The sequence below is a fragment of the Meleagris gallopavo genome, chromosome 6 (assembly GCF_905368555.1).
Source record: "Meleagris gallopavo chromosome 6, MGAL_WU_HG_1.1, whole genome shotgun sequence".
Taxonomy (NCBI): Eukaryota; Metazoa; Chordata; class Aves; order Galliformes; family Phasianidae; genus Meleagris; species Meleagris gallopavo.
Genome location: NC_139409.1, coordinates 30809711 through 30826421, shown reverse-complemented (window position 1 = coordinate 30826421; position 16711 = coordinate 30809711). Strand labels below are relative to the sequence as shown.

Genomic DNA, 16711 nt, shown 5'->3' with positions numbered 1-16711 from the left:
ACCGGTACTGGGGTGTGTGGAGGCAGCTGCTCACTGGGGTTGAGTGAGAGTGTCTCCAACCTTTAGCAGCATTGGTCTCCATGGGTTCAGGTGCTGGCAGTGCGAGCTGCTGTGCAGCAATGCTGCAGGGATTCTGGCCGTGACAGGACATCTGCACTGCCCTGTTGCTCATTCCTTACCAACTGTGTGGACTCTGAAAAATTTTCATGTAGGATACTTTTTTTTTTTTTTTTAAGCAATGTGCACCTTTCAGAGCTGCTAGATATTTGAAGCTGTATGGAAATCGAGATTATTTTTCAATTTCAAGTACAGTAAGAGATGTTAAGCATGTAGTTGAACATGTGTTCTGTAGATTTACTAACATGTACTGAAGGAAGAGAAGGGTCCTATGATGCAGCGCGGGTATTTAAGCTGATTCTAATAACCTGTGCTAAATAAAGGAGACATGGACAGCTCTTAAAGCCTGAACACAGATTTCTTCTTTCTTTGCAGTACTGCATACTCAGCATTAAATTTCTTCTGAGTTCAATGCTGGTGCTTTGTAGCAGTGGTGTAAAACTGCATTCACTCTATTAATACTGCTTCATCCTCAGATGCACAGGAACTTTTTTTAAAAGACCTTAAAAAATTAAGTCACAGTAGGTGCCCATTAGTTCTTGCTTCATTTATTCATTAAATGTGAGGTTTGGTGCTAGGTGCTCTGACACCTGATGCCAAATGGTGAAATTCTGGCGCCATGCTTTGGGTTGCTGCTCACCTTGTTTTCCTGAGCTGTGCTGTATATCTCTATTTAGAAGACTTCATTTTCCTGTTATGTAGTTGAGGGTTTTTTCTTTTTTTTTTTCTGAAAGAAATGTGATTTCCAATCACTTTTTGCCCTGGCTGCTGTCTTAAACAAGAAATGCCTGTGCACGTGTGAGTGTACTCCAACTCCTGTGTTATGCACAGAACTGTGAACTCTGCTGAAGTGGCAGATTACACACCTTTTGTACAACCAGATTTGATGGTGGTTGTTCAGTTACACACAAGTTGTGAGTGGAGTCTCAGATGCATAGCATGTGATTTGTCCACACGGAGGTGAAGCTCTGTTATTCTCTGAAAGTAGTATTGAAGAAAGATTTAGAGGATAAATGCAGAAGATGGATTTATCATTATAATTTGCAGAGTCCTTTTGGACTGAGTTAAAGATTGCTTTCCCTTTGTATTTGAGTAGCTCCAGTAAAATCACAAAATTGTGTTCATTTTGCCTGTCTCTTTGGTAAATAAGAAGCTTATGCATGCTGCTCTCCGTCTCAACGCTTTTGCTCGTAGCACCTGTCCACACAGTTCACTCGCTGAACTGTCACTGGCTTTGGTGCTTGAGATCAGCACTGTGGCATGGCAGTGCTGCTTCTGAGCGCCCGGCTGGCTGCGGGGATGCAGCGCTGCACGAGCACTCATGGCAGCGTGCTGCAGAGCGCTGCTCCGCTGGGCACGGCAGCTCTGCAACGTGGCTTTTGGGGTGGAGGCGCAAGCTGTGCTAATGGCTGAGCTGCGTGTTGGTGGGAACAGTGCTGGTCTGTGCGCTGGAAAGCTGCTGTGTGAGGGAGCTTTGCCTCATGTCGCTGAGTGGGTCTCCTTGGGTGATATCCTTTAAAAAGGGGAAAAAAAAAAAAAAAAGAAGGCGGGGGGTTGGGGGGAGAAATAATAATGATAAAAGGCAAGGCTTGGGAAATTCTGTTTGAAACTTGGATGCCCTGACCTGCTGTTGCTCCTCTGAAATCCAGCCCAGAACCCTCCAGTGCCCTGTGCATGATGTGCTTGTGGTTTCGGAACCCTTAAACACTCCTTGAGGCTGGGGGGAGATGAGGCTTTTTGGATTCTTTGTCTTGCCACATAAAAATGGTGCAAGAAGAATTCAAAATGAGCTGAAATTTGAGGGGTGATGTTGGGGAGAAAAACGAAGAGTATGCACAGACACTGGTGTTAGGAGGGAGTGAGCAGTGATTCCCAAAGAAGAATGGTTTCCTTCTGTGGTGCATGCTTATCTTACGGAATCATTGTCTTCCTTATGCTGGCTTTTTTTCTGGTAATTGGTATTTTTAGCTTTTTTTCTGCTCTCTATTCCTTCTTTAAAATCTTCTTCAGTTCTCAGTAGCTGGGCACACATGTAGGTGCGTGTGGAACAGCTGAATTTCAGAGCTTTGTGAGGGGTGTTTGAGCTGTGCTAAGCCATGTGCTGGCGAATGGCTGTGATAGAGCGGGGGCAGGTACCACCCGATGTCAGCATCCTTCTCAGTCATCTATACTGCAGAACTGCAAGAAAGCTGGTAATTACTGTCTTGGTGTGATAGTAAGCTCACAGATCGGTGTACAGATTGAATCCGGAGCAATCAACTGCTAAGTAATGTAGTAACTTTGGTCAGAATTATCATTGTCACTCATACAAACTCTGCTCCTTCTCTTGACTTAAATATCTCAAAATATTGTGTTTGAAAACAAGTTTTAAAGGCAAATAATCTTGCTTCTAATGGTCATAAACTCATAATTTACGCTTATGAATGAGTTACTTAGCTACAGTATGGTATACAGGTTTTTTTTTTTTTTTTTTTGCTTTATTCAAATCTACAATGCTCAGCTTAATGGAGAGTGAAGTAAAATAGTTTAAATGTTTATCAGCTACACTGTGTATACAGTGCAGAAACTTTCCCTGGTCATAAGCGCATTTTGAATGGGCAGTGAGAGTGGAAGAAGCTGATGCTGACCGCCCTCATGCGATTTTCAGGATTCTGTGAAGAAGGAAATGAAAAATAATGGGGTTATTTAAAAGGTGATGATGGCTCTCCTACAAGTGCTTTCATAGAACTTCTCAAAATCATGGGGGACTTTATAGTGTTATAAAGGTGGGGGAAAATAATTTAATATATGTAAAGGTTAACAAAGAAAATGTGCTTATGCCTCTTATGTACAAGTGTTTGTAAGCATAAATTTAATGCTGTGGCATTTCACAATTTGACCATTTTTTTCATATCTTAAGATCTCTTACTACTTGTTTTTTAGTTACTGGCTTTTTCATTTGGACAGATACTCGGAGGCCATGGTGAAGGGCTGGTGTGAAAGTTCAGGGGCTGCCTTCATGCCTTCATAACCCTTTATGTGCTAAGCAGGTCTGCTGCAGTGAAAGCACAGAAGGGTGCTTTGGCAATTCTTAAAAAATGGTGTTTAACAAAGGTAAAATTAACAGTGTACTTAATTTAAAAAAGCTTTTGCTATGAGGATCTGTGTTCACAGAAAAAGTGGTATAGATGGTACCTTACAAACTTGGTTCTAAAGACATGTAAATCATAAAGCCATGTTTTCCAGTAACGTTTTTAGACCAACACGTGTGTAAAATCGTGTGTGCATGTGAACTGTGCATGATCTAGTGCTGCACCTGACTGAAAGGCAGTACTCCATAACATGGGAGAATTGAGCTTCTTGAGGGCAGAGTATGCACTTGTCTTCAACAACATGTAACAATTGTGATTAAAAGTGCAGCTGTGAAATAAGCGTGGTACTGTTTTGCCCACATATTTTATGTGCGGTTGAATGGGATTATTCTCTTTTATAGGGAATTCTTCAGAAAATATTAATTTAAGAAAATGACAGTACTGTTTGAAAGCCACGAGACTGATTTATTTGGCTTTCTTTTCTTGCACGTGGTGATGGTCAGCAAGAAGATGACAAAGCCAAGCTGCACAGTGGTCTGTGATGCTTGCTTTGTGAGGGGGCAAGCAGAAAGGAAGGAAAAAAGATTTGGTGATGGAAGTGCATAACTCACTTGTTGTGAGGTTGTATTGTCTCTGAGAGGCATGTTATGTCACTGACTGTCATTTAACTTCTTTAAGGTGGCATGGAATTGCACTTACTAATTTTTGTTGGTGTTTAGATAGATCAGTGTGCAGACCAGTAAAATAATTACTAAAACATCCATATGGGAGTTGATGTCTTGGTTACGTGCATCAGTTTATACTTTAAAGGTTTGATTTCCAAAAAACAAAACTTTCCAGTTGTGTCAGTGAGGTTTGTTACACTGAATCCTTTGAGATAGAAGATCTTACTTAAAGCAATAGTAATAGGAAACATATGACAAATTGGACATTTCTACTGTTGTAAGCCCGGCAAGATACGAGTTCAGATCTATTACTGTTAACTCAGTCTTGGGGATTTAAAAGCCAACTGTTTTGCCATTGCATTTTAAATGTTTCTTGGTTTGTCTTGAGATTGAAGGGTGGACAGTAGTAAGGATGAAATTAATAGGTTTAAAACTTAAGCCGCCACCAACAATAAATAATACAACTGCAAAAAAAACCATCAACATGTAAGCAGGCTGGCAGTCAGTACTGTCTAAGTACTAGTTCTAGTCTAAGTAGTTAGTAATTCTTAAATATCCTTCTTGTATCATGGAAATGCTAGAGAGCCCATCTACTAGCTGAAGTTCATATGTACACTTACAATCTCCCTTTGGCTCTGACTTTCCTCATATTCTAGTTATTGCATGTGAGCTTCTTGAAGCGCTCCAGAAAGTACCATCTACATATCTCAGACCCTTAGAAAGATCTTCGTTTCCTGAGAATCTGTGGAATTGGATGTTAATTTGTCATTTTTTTCATAGACTAGTCAAAGAGAGGCAGAGAGAGATTTTTCTTAAATTAAAAAAATATATAGTAGTAATAAATCCACGTGTGGGGTGAAATTGTGAGGCCGCAGCGGGGTGTGCCCTGCGATGTACCCTTGTGCTCCCTAAACACCTGAAGCCTCTCTCAAGTTAAGCTCTAGAGCATGCAGCGTGCCCTTAGGCTGAGAGGCTTAAATCAGGTATTTACTAGCAAAAAAGGTAGCAAATAGTTCCTGGCTTTTTGATGTTACATGACAGAAGTTACATGCTGTGTGTGGTAGAGTTAGAACACCTCTTGCTATTTTATTTCAAGCCTTCTATAACGTCCAATGCAAAAGTGTGTTGGAATGGTTAATGTGTAGCATAGAGTCACCTTAACCTCAGTATGAATAGCCTTTATTTCAATTGTAGTTGACCCGAAGTTGGCCAAAATGTGTTATGCTTATGTGGTAACGGTGATGTAAGGAATCTGGAAAGCATTTCCAATATTCTTTGTAAATATAGTCTCATGGGTGAGCAAATTGGGAATGTAACGGTGGGAAATCAGAGCTATAGAGTCTGTCTTGCAACTGCATCACGAAGCAAGGCGTCTTGTTGGCATCTCAGTTCCTAAAATTTTGGACCCTCTTTCTCTTTAGAAATGGCTCTGAAGTGTCCTGCACCATTTCTTTCTACCTCTCTGCATTTTTAATAGGATCTCAATTGATCAAAATTTTTGAAACTAAGTAATTCTTCTTTTCCTTAGAGGTCCCTAGCCTAGAGTACAATCTTATGTTGCAGGCATGTTGTACATGAACTTTGGTCTAGATCTGCTTCTGCAGCTGGTGTAAAACTCTGCAATTGGTCCATGGGAATGTTGGCTGCTTCATCTAGTAGCCTTGTGGGCACCAGGAAAATAAGGGGATAGAAGGAGCTTCCGACCCTTTTGGTGGCCAAGGGAAGGGAGAGGACAGAGGAGAAAAGAGTGGGAAAATATGAAACAAAAAAAAATTGTCGCATTACTAAGGGATTATTAACTCGGTTGGGTTAGGATAGATTCTAGACAATTTTTCATGCGTCTAAGAAGCACTTCTGCATTTAAACATATTATTTTTAGTTCTTCTTATACATTCTGAGTATTTTTGGTGTTATCCACATCCCAGTTAATTGCAAGTTAGCTGTTGGGATGGGAAAATAAACGACAAGTGACTATAGCCCTAAAATATCTGGTGGAAAAAAGTCAACTCAGTAGTAACATTGTTTGAGGAATATAGACTTCGTGTTCTAAGAGGGGAAGAGAAACTGTCATTTAATCAACAACTCTCCTCATACTTCCCCCCCAACCCCAATCCAAAACAAAACAACAGAAAACACACTTTCTCCAAAGAGTTTGGAGAAGAGAGAGAGGGTTGAAATGTTGGAAGCCACCAAGCAAAGGGGACGTGAAAATTCTTTTCCTTTTTTTTGATATTGGTACTTCCCATTAATTTTGAAGCAGTGCTTAATTCTTTAATTAAAGAACAAATATCTTAACAGTCTTCAGTCATTAACAACACCTGGAAAAAATGTTTTTAAAATGAGACGTTCAGCATTAGTGTGGTAATGGAAGAATCTTTAGAATACTCTTTTTAAAATGTCTTTATGGATCACTTGTGGGAATTTACAAATAATTAATGTAAGCTTTTAGTCTAATTAGTGGTGTGAGAGTTGTCAAAATGAAATCTCAAAGTAAATGGTAATAGGTGAAAGCTGACTGTCTGCCTCGCCTCAGAACACCACATTTACCTGTGCTGTATGACTTGACTTGGATGTGCTAATATAAATCTTCTGGTTGTGCTTCCTGTGTTATGTCCTGCCCACAAATACCCAGTCTCTTCCACACACTGAGGTGGAGCTACCCCAAAACTAAGGTGCGCGTGGGGTCTGGAGCTGGGCTGGTGCCTTGGGAGTATGGGGCTATGTGGTCTGCAGGCCGCATAGGCTGCTCCAGTTGCTTCTGGACGGGAGTAGTAAGCAAATACGATGTTTTACAAGCACTGAGAGGAAATCTGATCGTTCACACAGTAGAATCTGTGAAGCAATCCAAAAGGTAGATTTTCATGTTGAGAGATTATCTGATACACCACTGTAGCACTACTCCTGTGGTGGGTTGTGCACAAGATGAGGCGGGACAAGTGTAGCGAAGATCCAACTGTTATGTCTTGCGTGAACCTTGAGAATTTGCTTTCCTGAATTTTATAGGAAATGCTTATTCTGAGTAGTAGTGCAGTGCTTTTAAATCCAGGTGTGGAATTAAATAGCGAGGCAACACAAAGGGAAGCACCACTACAGTTTGTGGCTTATCTAAGTTTGTCTGCTTGACCTGCTGATTTAGGTCTGTCACAGGAGCAAAAACGTTTCATGTACCCTATTGTCCAGAGCTCAGCATTAAAATGGAAGGAGGTGATGTTTGTTAACAAGTTGGTACCTGAAATCATTCCACTTTCTTATCCAGGTAAGGCATCATGAGGAAATTTCTGGTTCACAAGCTGATGGCTTGCTTAGATAAAATACAGCAGTTGTGTCTTTAGCATGCCTTCTAATATACTCTAGAAATTAATTACCTCTTAATAGAAGTGATATAAAAATCTCAATTTGTCACTCTACTGAGTGTTTTTAACAGAAATTAAGTGTGCCTTTTTTTAAGCAAGGAGTGTGACCCCTTGCTTTTGCAGGTACCCAAACTACTTGTTAGGACTAAATGGTTTATATACAAAATTTCATGAGTATCTTTATATTATACACACAGTTGTATATAGCATTATATATAAAACCACATGTATTTTTAAGGTATGTGTAAAAATGGCTTAGAAGTTTTACTCAAATTTATTACCAATGATGGGTGCTTTCAGGAATTAAATCCAAACAAGAGGTGGAAAAGACTGCCTTAAACCAGTGGAGTTACACTGAAGTCAGGGGACAGGCTAAAGCTGCAGCATTTCTTACAGAATGAGTTCCTTCAGTGCCTTAATCTACTGCACTGCCTATGTTTGCTATGAAGGATGTGATAGAGAATCCCCCTGCCCCTTCTCTATGTTGTGACTAAAAAACCATTTGGTTCTATTTTTTTCTTTTCCTCAGCCACACTAATATTAATTAAGAGTTAAGGACTCTTTTATTTAGTACTTTTGCACTAGAAAGACATTTTAAACACTGATTCACTCTGTGGTACAGCATTGCCTGCTTGAAGGCATTCTGGGGGATCAAACTAATAAACTGTGTGTGTGTGTGTCACTTTTTGAGGTTTATTTGCCCCTTTCTGTTCTGATGGTTGCAGAGTAACCAAGGTACCTTCTCTCCTTCCCCCCCCAAATTGATTTCAGTAGCAGCAGTTTTCTGTTTGTAATAGGAGTCACTAACCCTGTAACTGCAGTTGATCACATTGAGGCTTCTTACACCAAAATAGTTTTCTCTTTGTGGCTCTCAGTGCTGATGGGTTGTGGCACACTCTGCAGCTGTGCCTGTGGAGTGATGTGCCAAGGCTTTTCCCAAGTAACTTGTCCTAGAATGGTGCCTACCTGAAGTGAATGAGATGGATGAGCACTTGCTTGGTGCCCAATCACTGGAGCGGAGAAGAAGGTGGACCATTTACTTTCCATCCCATAGATACTGAATTCTAACAATTGAATGGACTAGTGTCGCTGATATTCACTCAGTCTTCTCAAACATGTTTAACTTGCTCCACAGAAATGGCTAAAGAGTAGTTGTGCTTTTTTTTTTTTTTTTAGCATTAACAGTGTGTTATCTGCTGAATTAAAACTGAATATTGTGTGGGGTTATTGTGGAAAAATGGGAATTGAGGAGAATGTGGCAGCGGGTTTGGGGTGGCAGGATGAAGAGAAGGGTCAGTGGTGAGTGTGGGCACAATAACCATGCAGAAATGCAGTTACTTAGGGGGGTGTGTGTGTGTTTCTCTCCATGTTGATCAGACTTGGGGAGACCTGTAAGATGCCCTCTAGCACAAAAAGTTAGGAACTCTAATTAATAAGTGTGGTATTTTATGTGTTGGTGTTTTGTTTGTTTGTTTTTGCCTTGTAAGTGCATCTATTCTGTTCCTATTAAAAAAAAAAAAAAAAATCCCTGAAGGGAGGAAGGGTCTTTAGTGCACCCAAAGAGGCATAAAGGAACAACCTAGCAGAATTTTGGTAGATGGAAGAGGAAAACAAGTGTATGTAGTAGAACAGAGAGAGAAGGAAGGTGAGTACACATTAACAAATGCTGAAATTGTGGGGTTCCCCTTCCCCACTTTCCCTAACACGTATTGTTCCCTAACGCACATAATGTTGTTTCTGATATGTGGAGGGTTCTCATGGGTTGTGGACATTGGGAAGATGTCCATGGGCCTGTTTTCTGAATTTTCTTACAAGAAATTGCCCTTCCAGAGAACACTAACAGCACCTTTTGTATATGATCCATCTGATGCTACTTTGCTGTTTCTGTCTCTGTGTGCACATATGGCACAAACGCTGCTTACCTTGTGAAGGGGCAATGACACAAATTGCTTGATCTCAGTGCAAGCATGTCTCCCAAAGCAAAGGCTGTTTTTCCTCAGCATTCACAGAATAGATGTGTTAGCATGTCTGCAGTCACCAGTAGTGGGCTGGAGTAACAAGCCACTTACCTGGAAAAGAGAATTGGAGTATTTGTGAATGGACTTAAAAAAAAAAAAAAAAAAAAAAAAAAAAAAAAAAGGCAAGTGTTTTTCCAAATAATAGTTATGGACAATTCAAGAAACAGAGAAGTCTGTTTTCATCACCATAAGACATTTGATGTGCCAAATTCATGTGTTGCAAACCACAGCATGTGGAGGCTTTGAAAGGTATGAAGCGGAAGCACAATTCGCCAAGGCTCTTCAGTGGATGGCTACTTGTATTGCTAAGTTAGAATGGATGAATAAAATAAGAAGCCTGCTTAAAGTGGAGAAGGAGCACGCACCAGGTGCACGATTTGTCACCTGGTTGAAATAGACTGGCAATAGCTTGAAGAAATTTTAGGAAAGGTTTTGGTTTTTTTTTTTTCCCCTATAGGAGCTGATAGTAACTGAGAGAAATCTCAAATCTCACGAGAGAGAAATCTCATGCTTTTCTACCTGATGCTTTCGTGTGTAACTCCCCTATGATCTGCATAAGGCTTTGTTTGCTTTCCCCTTTTGCTTGTTGCAGTACAGCAATAATGTAAAAAAATAAAAAAAATAAAAAAAATTAACTTTTCACAAGCACCAACAAACAGCCACTTTAAAGCTTGTGAATTGGGTATGGAGCTAAAATTGCTTGTGGTGCAGTGGTGCAGACGGGCATCTGATTGTGGTGTAAATAGTGTCAAACAGAATGGTTCATATGGCTGCTCTCATGTGTTGAAGTGACCTTTCAGTTCTGTACAATAGGTGTCTCACTACAGCCACAAATTGAGGTGCACAGCGGGACTGTCCCTGTTCTGTACATAGCTCTCCATTTCCTTCTGCTCTGAGTGTGGTGGAGGAAGGTATAATTGGGAGGTGTGTTTCTTCTGTGCCACTCATCCATTTCAGGATACCCAAGTTATTTCTGTGCTGTTTTAACTTGCATCAAACCACTCCATCCTTCAAAGCCACGCAGGAAGAAAGAAAGCACCAAAAGTTTGTGTTATGTCCTTTCCTTAAGTGGGTGTAGAGGCTGCTGCTTGTGCTTTCAGTGGATCGTTTGGGTGTCAGGTGGTCCAGCAGATATTCAGCTTTGCTTATGAAGGTAAATGTGAAGTGTACAGGACTGGCGTGCATGTTTCTGGACGGGATGTTCCCCTTCTCCCCGCTGTTTGCTATGGGATGGCTATGGGGCATGGTTCTCGCAGCACGCAGCTGGGGCCGTGCGTTCCCAGGCCCCTCTGCGAGTGGCACCGCTGGCTGCGAAACCCTCATGAATTTTAATTTGGGTCTAGGAGGGCGAGAGACTGATGGCATGACACAATTGGAAACGCAGTGAATAGCGTATTGACTGCCAATGATGTGGTTTGGGATTTTTCAGCGTTACGATTTCCCAGTATTTGTAATATTGAATGAGTGTCCCCTTCTTTGTTCCGCTTCAGGAGCGAGCGTTCAGCTTCCAGGTTGCTGTGTGAGATTACCGTGATGTTTCAGAGCAGCGTCTCTAATTCACAGCCGATTCGTAGCAGTTTCTCTCGCTGAGAGCACAGCTGAGAGAAGTTTTCACAGATTCTGAGGAGGTTTCTCCCCTCCGTTACAACAACGCAGCTCCTGACTCTGCTTTATTGGAAATGACAGCTTAAAGGGGTTGTGTGATCCGGGTTTTTGCTCAGCCGTTTCTTTGCCGATTTACATGATTGTGATCAGACACAGGAGCGGCTCTTTGCTGAGGGGGGAGGAGGGCAGCGCGAGGTGCTGCCCCTCCAGGCTGCCTCCTCTGTGGAGAAAGCGCGATGCTCGGGTGCGCTTCTTGAGGTAAAACTATGCGGACAGAGCGCTCCGAGCAGAGCAGCTTTGTGTGCGGGGAGCGCGAGCTGCACCAAGAGCACAGCCTTTTGGGAGGAGCATTTCCCGACGCAAAAAACCAAAACAACAACAACAAAAAACCATCCATGAGACACCATTCGTTGCGGGGCTACGTGTGGGTGGCAGTGCTGAGGAGAACCGAGGCTCCGGGTTACGTTGCCAGGCTGGGACATCTCTGAAACTTGTTCTGTCGCAAGACTTTGTGAGATTCACCAACTTCCGTCGTAAAAGAGTCCCTAAGACGCGCCAGGTTTCTCAGTGAGAGGTCAGCACCGAGCGGCTAAAGCGTTGGGAAAAAGTGCGTGTTGGAGCACGGGACCGGGATTGAGTCGCTGCGGTGGCCGCGGCCCCAGGCGCGCATTCCGGGCTGCCCCGCGGCGCTGCCTTACCTGAGCCCCGCCGCTCGCACATTCCTGCGAGTCCCCAGGGGCTGCTGGCATCTCTGGCATTTGTTTGTTCTCTCGCTTTGGGGGAAGGGAGGAGACAAAGGAGTTGGCTGTGAAGGCCGCCAGCACGCTGCTGCCCGGCTCGGCGGGAGCACTTCAAAGTGTGTGTTCTCTTCACTAGATTGGTGGAAATGATATACATTTGGGCTCGAAATACAATTAAATTGTTCTTTCCCTTCCTGTCCTCTAACCAGAGATGAAGAATGTCAGGCATGTGTGTTAAAATACAGTCCCTTGTTAGGCTAATGAAGAGCGTGGTGTTGGAATAGATGTATTTATCCAAATTTATAGCCCTTTCCTTAAGGGGCAGAAGTATACTGAAGGATCGTTTGGGAGAATTAAAAAAAAAAAAAAAAAAAACAAAAACAAAAAAACTTAAGTGAAGGGGAACCTGTAACAAATACATAGGGTTATCACACCCGTTTATAATGGAGGGTGTTGGATATACTGAAGGCCTTAAAGCTGAAACGGAAATAGTCTTCAAGAAAAGTGAGCACTTCGTAAAACCCAGCAGCTGTCCAACAAATAACAAGAGGTACTGTAAGAGTTCTTTGGACACACAATGGTTTTGACCTGATGTTTCATATTTGCTTTTGTCCCTCCTAGTAGAAAATGGTTAAATGTGGATGCTGCCATGTATAGATTGCCTTCTAACACTGTTTATTTGTTTTTTAACTGTGTTCTTTAATTAATTTGCAGGAGTCGGAAGCTTCAGATCAGAAACATCCCACCTCACTTGCAATGGGAGGTAGGAAATTAATTTAGAATTAAGACATCTGTATTTAAAACTGCTTCTGTTTCTTTCGTCATCCCCAAGACTCTTCCCCTTCCCCCACCTTTCATTGCTCTGCACACACCACCCATTCTTTTCTAGGGAAAAATCCTTTGGAAGAGGGAACAATAGAGCCTTCTAAGCAATTCAGATAACTGCCTTCATTTCTGCGCTCCAAGTTAACCATAAAAAATGTTGAAATGGATTCTTTGGTGAATGCTGACTTCCTGATGCAGTCACTCTTTGACTGAAAGCTTGTCCATTTCAGACTTCGTTGGTGTGTGTGTTTGGTAATCTTGGTGCACCTTCAGATTTAAATACTTGGCTAAAATCTTTACAAAAGGAGAAAATATGCAAACCAGCCTTTTCTTTAATTTTTTCCTCTTTTTCTCCTTTGTAAGTGGGTGTGGCATTATGGCAAATTGTTTGCTCATGTTATAGTTAGTGGCTTTCACAACTGTATTATGAACTTACTGTTAATACTCTGCAAACAGTGTTAGAATTTTTAAAATAGATGAGCTGGCATGAGAACAGATCTGTTTTTCTTACCTTGTGAGTGTTTAAAACTTTGTTTTCACTTCTTGTAGCAGTAAGCCATTCTTTTACATGAGGGAACTTGGGCAGAGGGATAGAGAAGCAGTGCTGGTAGCATTGTATAGAGCACTATTGGTCTGTTCTCAGAAGGTCTGTGTGCCTCACCTGGCTTTGTCTGCTGCTACTTCATTTGCATCATTCCCTGGCTTAGGAGAAAGATGGAGGTATGACTTGCCCAGTCCAGGCTGCCAGCCACAGGGTTTCTGTGGAGAACTGACAAACACCAACTCTTGCTGGTGTGTGCTGTCAGTACGAGCTGACTGAAAGGACTAAGTGTCAGAGCAGGAGCATATGAATCAGAAAGACGGAATGAACACTGATGTAAGAACTACTGAACACAGGCATCAAAAAGCATTCACCTTCTTGTTAGTTCTTACACACATGTACCTTCTACTACTTGTAGGTAGTGGCTTTCTACCCTGGTTTTCATCTGCTTCCTGATTTGCAAATGATTTCCCTTCCCTTCTCCATTGCTACCAAAAGGGTAGTCCCCCTGCATCACTGTTTCAAAACGCTGTCTTCCTAAAGTTACAGAGCAAGACTTAAAATGGTTGGTAAGGACACAACCTCGGTGTCCTGCAGCTGCTTGTGCAGACTCTGTCTGGGCACAGAATTTGAGGGTTCAGCTCCTGTGGGAATTTGTACAGTGCTTTGGTGCTCCCTCACAACGTCAAGGCTGCTCACAAAATGTGTTCTTTTCACAAACTTTCTGTCAATTTTTTCTTTGTAAATGCAGGGTTTTTGTCACTTCTGTACTAAGCAGGTAAGTTTATAGGCTCTCAAAGAAGTGCTGCTGGCAAAGTATGGCAACTTATGCCTGAATTCAACAGTTATATCAAGCTTTCCTTGGGCTCTGTTGTCTTCTTGTGTTGAAGAACTTTACCAAAACTTCCTTTTAACATCATAAGAAAGCTTTGAATGGTCACTACTGAAACCAAGTCTTTTTTGCAGTCAGTTACTTAGCAGGGAGAGGAAATCTGTGTGTACAATATGTACACAGAGGAGTTTAGGTTGGAGTGATGTTCTTGCATGATGTTTTCTGAGAGTGGTATGTGTGCAGCAGTCATGGCAATTTTACTTATTAAATTGTTTCTTATAGTCCCTTTGAGCCAATTGACTGCCTTCATCACTCTTCTGTTAATTGCTTGAATGAAGACTGACTTCTAATGGGTGTGAAGTTCTTAAGACCAAACCAGAAACAACCAATGAAGGAGATTTCTGGGTTAGCTCAGTCTAGTAGCCCTCTTTCAGTAGTAAAACACAGAACACTTATTATCCTGCAATACCTTTCTTTTTATGTTGGTAGGGAGATCTGAAAAAGAAATGAAGAAAGATTAATGTTCTTGAGATTATTTTTTCTAGAGTAATTGTTATTATGAAGGTTATCTTGTCATTGCATGCAGAAGACACAGAAGCTTCTTAAGTTCTGTTGAAATAATTGTCAAGTTATCTTTATAGAAAACAGATATTTTACATGGAAACCTACAGCTGTGCCCCCAACAAACAGCATGCCTATCTCTGTCTCAATGACTTGCAGCTCTCCTTGCAGTCTGTGTTACACACAGGTATCTCTGGGTCATGGGCCACACGTAAGGCTTCAACTCCACAGGTGGGCTCCTTGGTGTATGTGAAAAATGGCCCACCAAATCTCTGATAAGGAGGGAATCCATACTGTTCTGAAAAGCAGCTTTCTCAGGTCAGAGGAGCAGGTTAATGTTAAGAAAACCTTGACTTCACTTTTGAAGCAAGTGACTATCCTGAGGACTCATGCAAAGAGTATTTTGTTTGACCCATAAAATGACTCCAAATGGGCTAGGAAATAGTGTGTGTAAATGGTCAGATGGTAACAAGCATTTATTAAGACTTGATTAAAAAGGTGCTCAAATCCATACCTTTGTTCTTCATTTTTCTAGATGTCTTTTTGGAGAAAAATGGACCCTCCAGTTTCCTCTTTTACATAGGTAGAACAATTTCCTGAAATAAATACAGGCAGCTGTAGCAGTCAGATTTCTGTTTCCTCTGTGTTTGCTGTGTACTCATCAGACCATTGTGGTGTAAGTAAAATAGGTAAAACAACTCTTTTAGACCATGTTTTGGGCAAAGCAGCTGAAGAAAGGCAGGTGATGACCTGCCCTAATATGCTGAGTTGCTACTCTGAAACAAGATTTCACACTGAAAAGCTTGCTCTTAAAGTGCAACTGTAAAAGATAATATTCTGATGCACTTCAAGGCATTCAAGGTTAAGTTTGTACAAAACTTGTCTGTTAATTTGTTTGAACTTTGAAAGAGGATTTTTTGCAAGGTCCTGCAGGTTGCAGGAAATTGAGTATGCTTGTACTCCCCTTCCAGCTAGGGGAGATACTGGAGGTAAGGAGGAGAGGAGGGCAGCATCTCTGCCTGAAATAAGAATACATGGTTCTGGCCATAGGCTGAGGCTGGAGATGAACTGATGGGGGCTTACCTGGGAGTACGTTCTCTGCTCTTCCAGGAGATGCAGTTTCCCCTTCCCTCACTGGACTGTTTGGGCTTGAGAACTCTGAATCTATGTGTATTTATAAAAGCACAATCTTATTTGGAGTGGATCTTCTGCCTCTTTTTCTGCTTGCATATAAAGTGCATATAGAAGTGGCTCTACCAATCTTGTAATTTGGAAGCCATGTGCATTAACAGATTTTATTTTTTAAATAAAGTACTTTTGCTTGTTATCAAGATTGTTTGGAGGAGCAAAGCCACAATTAGTTCACCCCTTTTAGTGACAGTGGGTGGGTATATGTATTTTTTTTCCCTTTCTCTCCTTCATCAAATATGAAGTCCAAATTTGATGCTAAGAAGCATGCCAAGAGGTGGGTTTGCTGTACTGCTTCTTCCATCTTGCCTCTTTCTCATAGGAAACGGCTTCCTGGCTTTATGGTCTCTGCAGAAACGTTGAGAGCTTTATTACCCTTTCTGGAACTACAGTCTCTTCCACAATAACAGTTTTGACTCCTAATTTTATAACCTCAGGTTCTCTTTCTTAGTTTGTAAGCATTCAGCGCTGGCAGTGTATTTGCAGGATAAAACGACGAGATCTCCAGAAGGGGAGGTCTAGGTGTGGTGATTTCTAATCTATGATTTAAAGTGGAAGTATTCAGGCTCAGTTCTCGATTAAGCATGATGAGAATCCAGGTATAGGGTTCTTTTCCTGAGAAGGAACAGTTGTGATTTTTTTTTTTTCCTATTAAAGCATTTTATAGCTAGCTTCTTTGGTGTAAAGGATGCTTCAAGAAATTTGCTTTCCAAATATTTTTTCCATGTTTAGAGAATTGCTAAAGAACAGATTTTCAGAACACAGATGGTACCAGAAACAGCACTTGCTGGCTCAGCGGGAAGGTAGCTGCTGAAGAGTTCTCACTTAACTTCTGCAGGCTTATTCCCTTATCGGTTTGTTTGGAGCAGATAAACAGATACAGTGTTGGTGAACTCTGTAATAAAAAAGGTAGAGTAAAAGCCTGTCTCATGGAGTGTGAACCTGTTGAGCTAGCAGAGAAGCAAAGAAACCTTGTGAACGTGTGTTTCTAGCTTTGCTGTGATACCTGTGAGTTGCCTTTGGGGATAGAAATGTGTGGGATGGGAGGTCTGAGTTTAGCTCCTCCAAAGGTAAAGAGATGTTACTAACCAGGTTTTGTTTTTCCTTACTTTTTTTGTGGGAATGAAAAAGTCTCATAGTTACACTGAGACCTGGTGCTTTAGATTCTCTATGTCAGAAAAAAGGAATTCCAGAT

At 41.5% G+C, this 16711-nt stretch overlaps 1 protein-coding gene across 1 annotated transcript in view; it reads left to right on the top strand.

Moving 5' to 3' along the window:
* Nucleotides 1-16711, top strand: part of IGF2BP3 (insulin like growth factor 2 mRNA binding protein 3) — a 104858-nt gene that overhangs the window by 8998 nt on the left and 79149 nt on the right. Inside the window, exon 4 of the mRNA XM_085226191.1 lies at nucleotides 12284-12332. Coding sequence (XP_085082317.1) covers nucleotides 12284-12332 — 49 coding nt within the window. The remainder of the gene's footprint in view (nucleotides 1-12283; nucleotides 12333-16711) is intronic.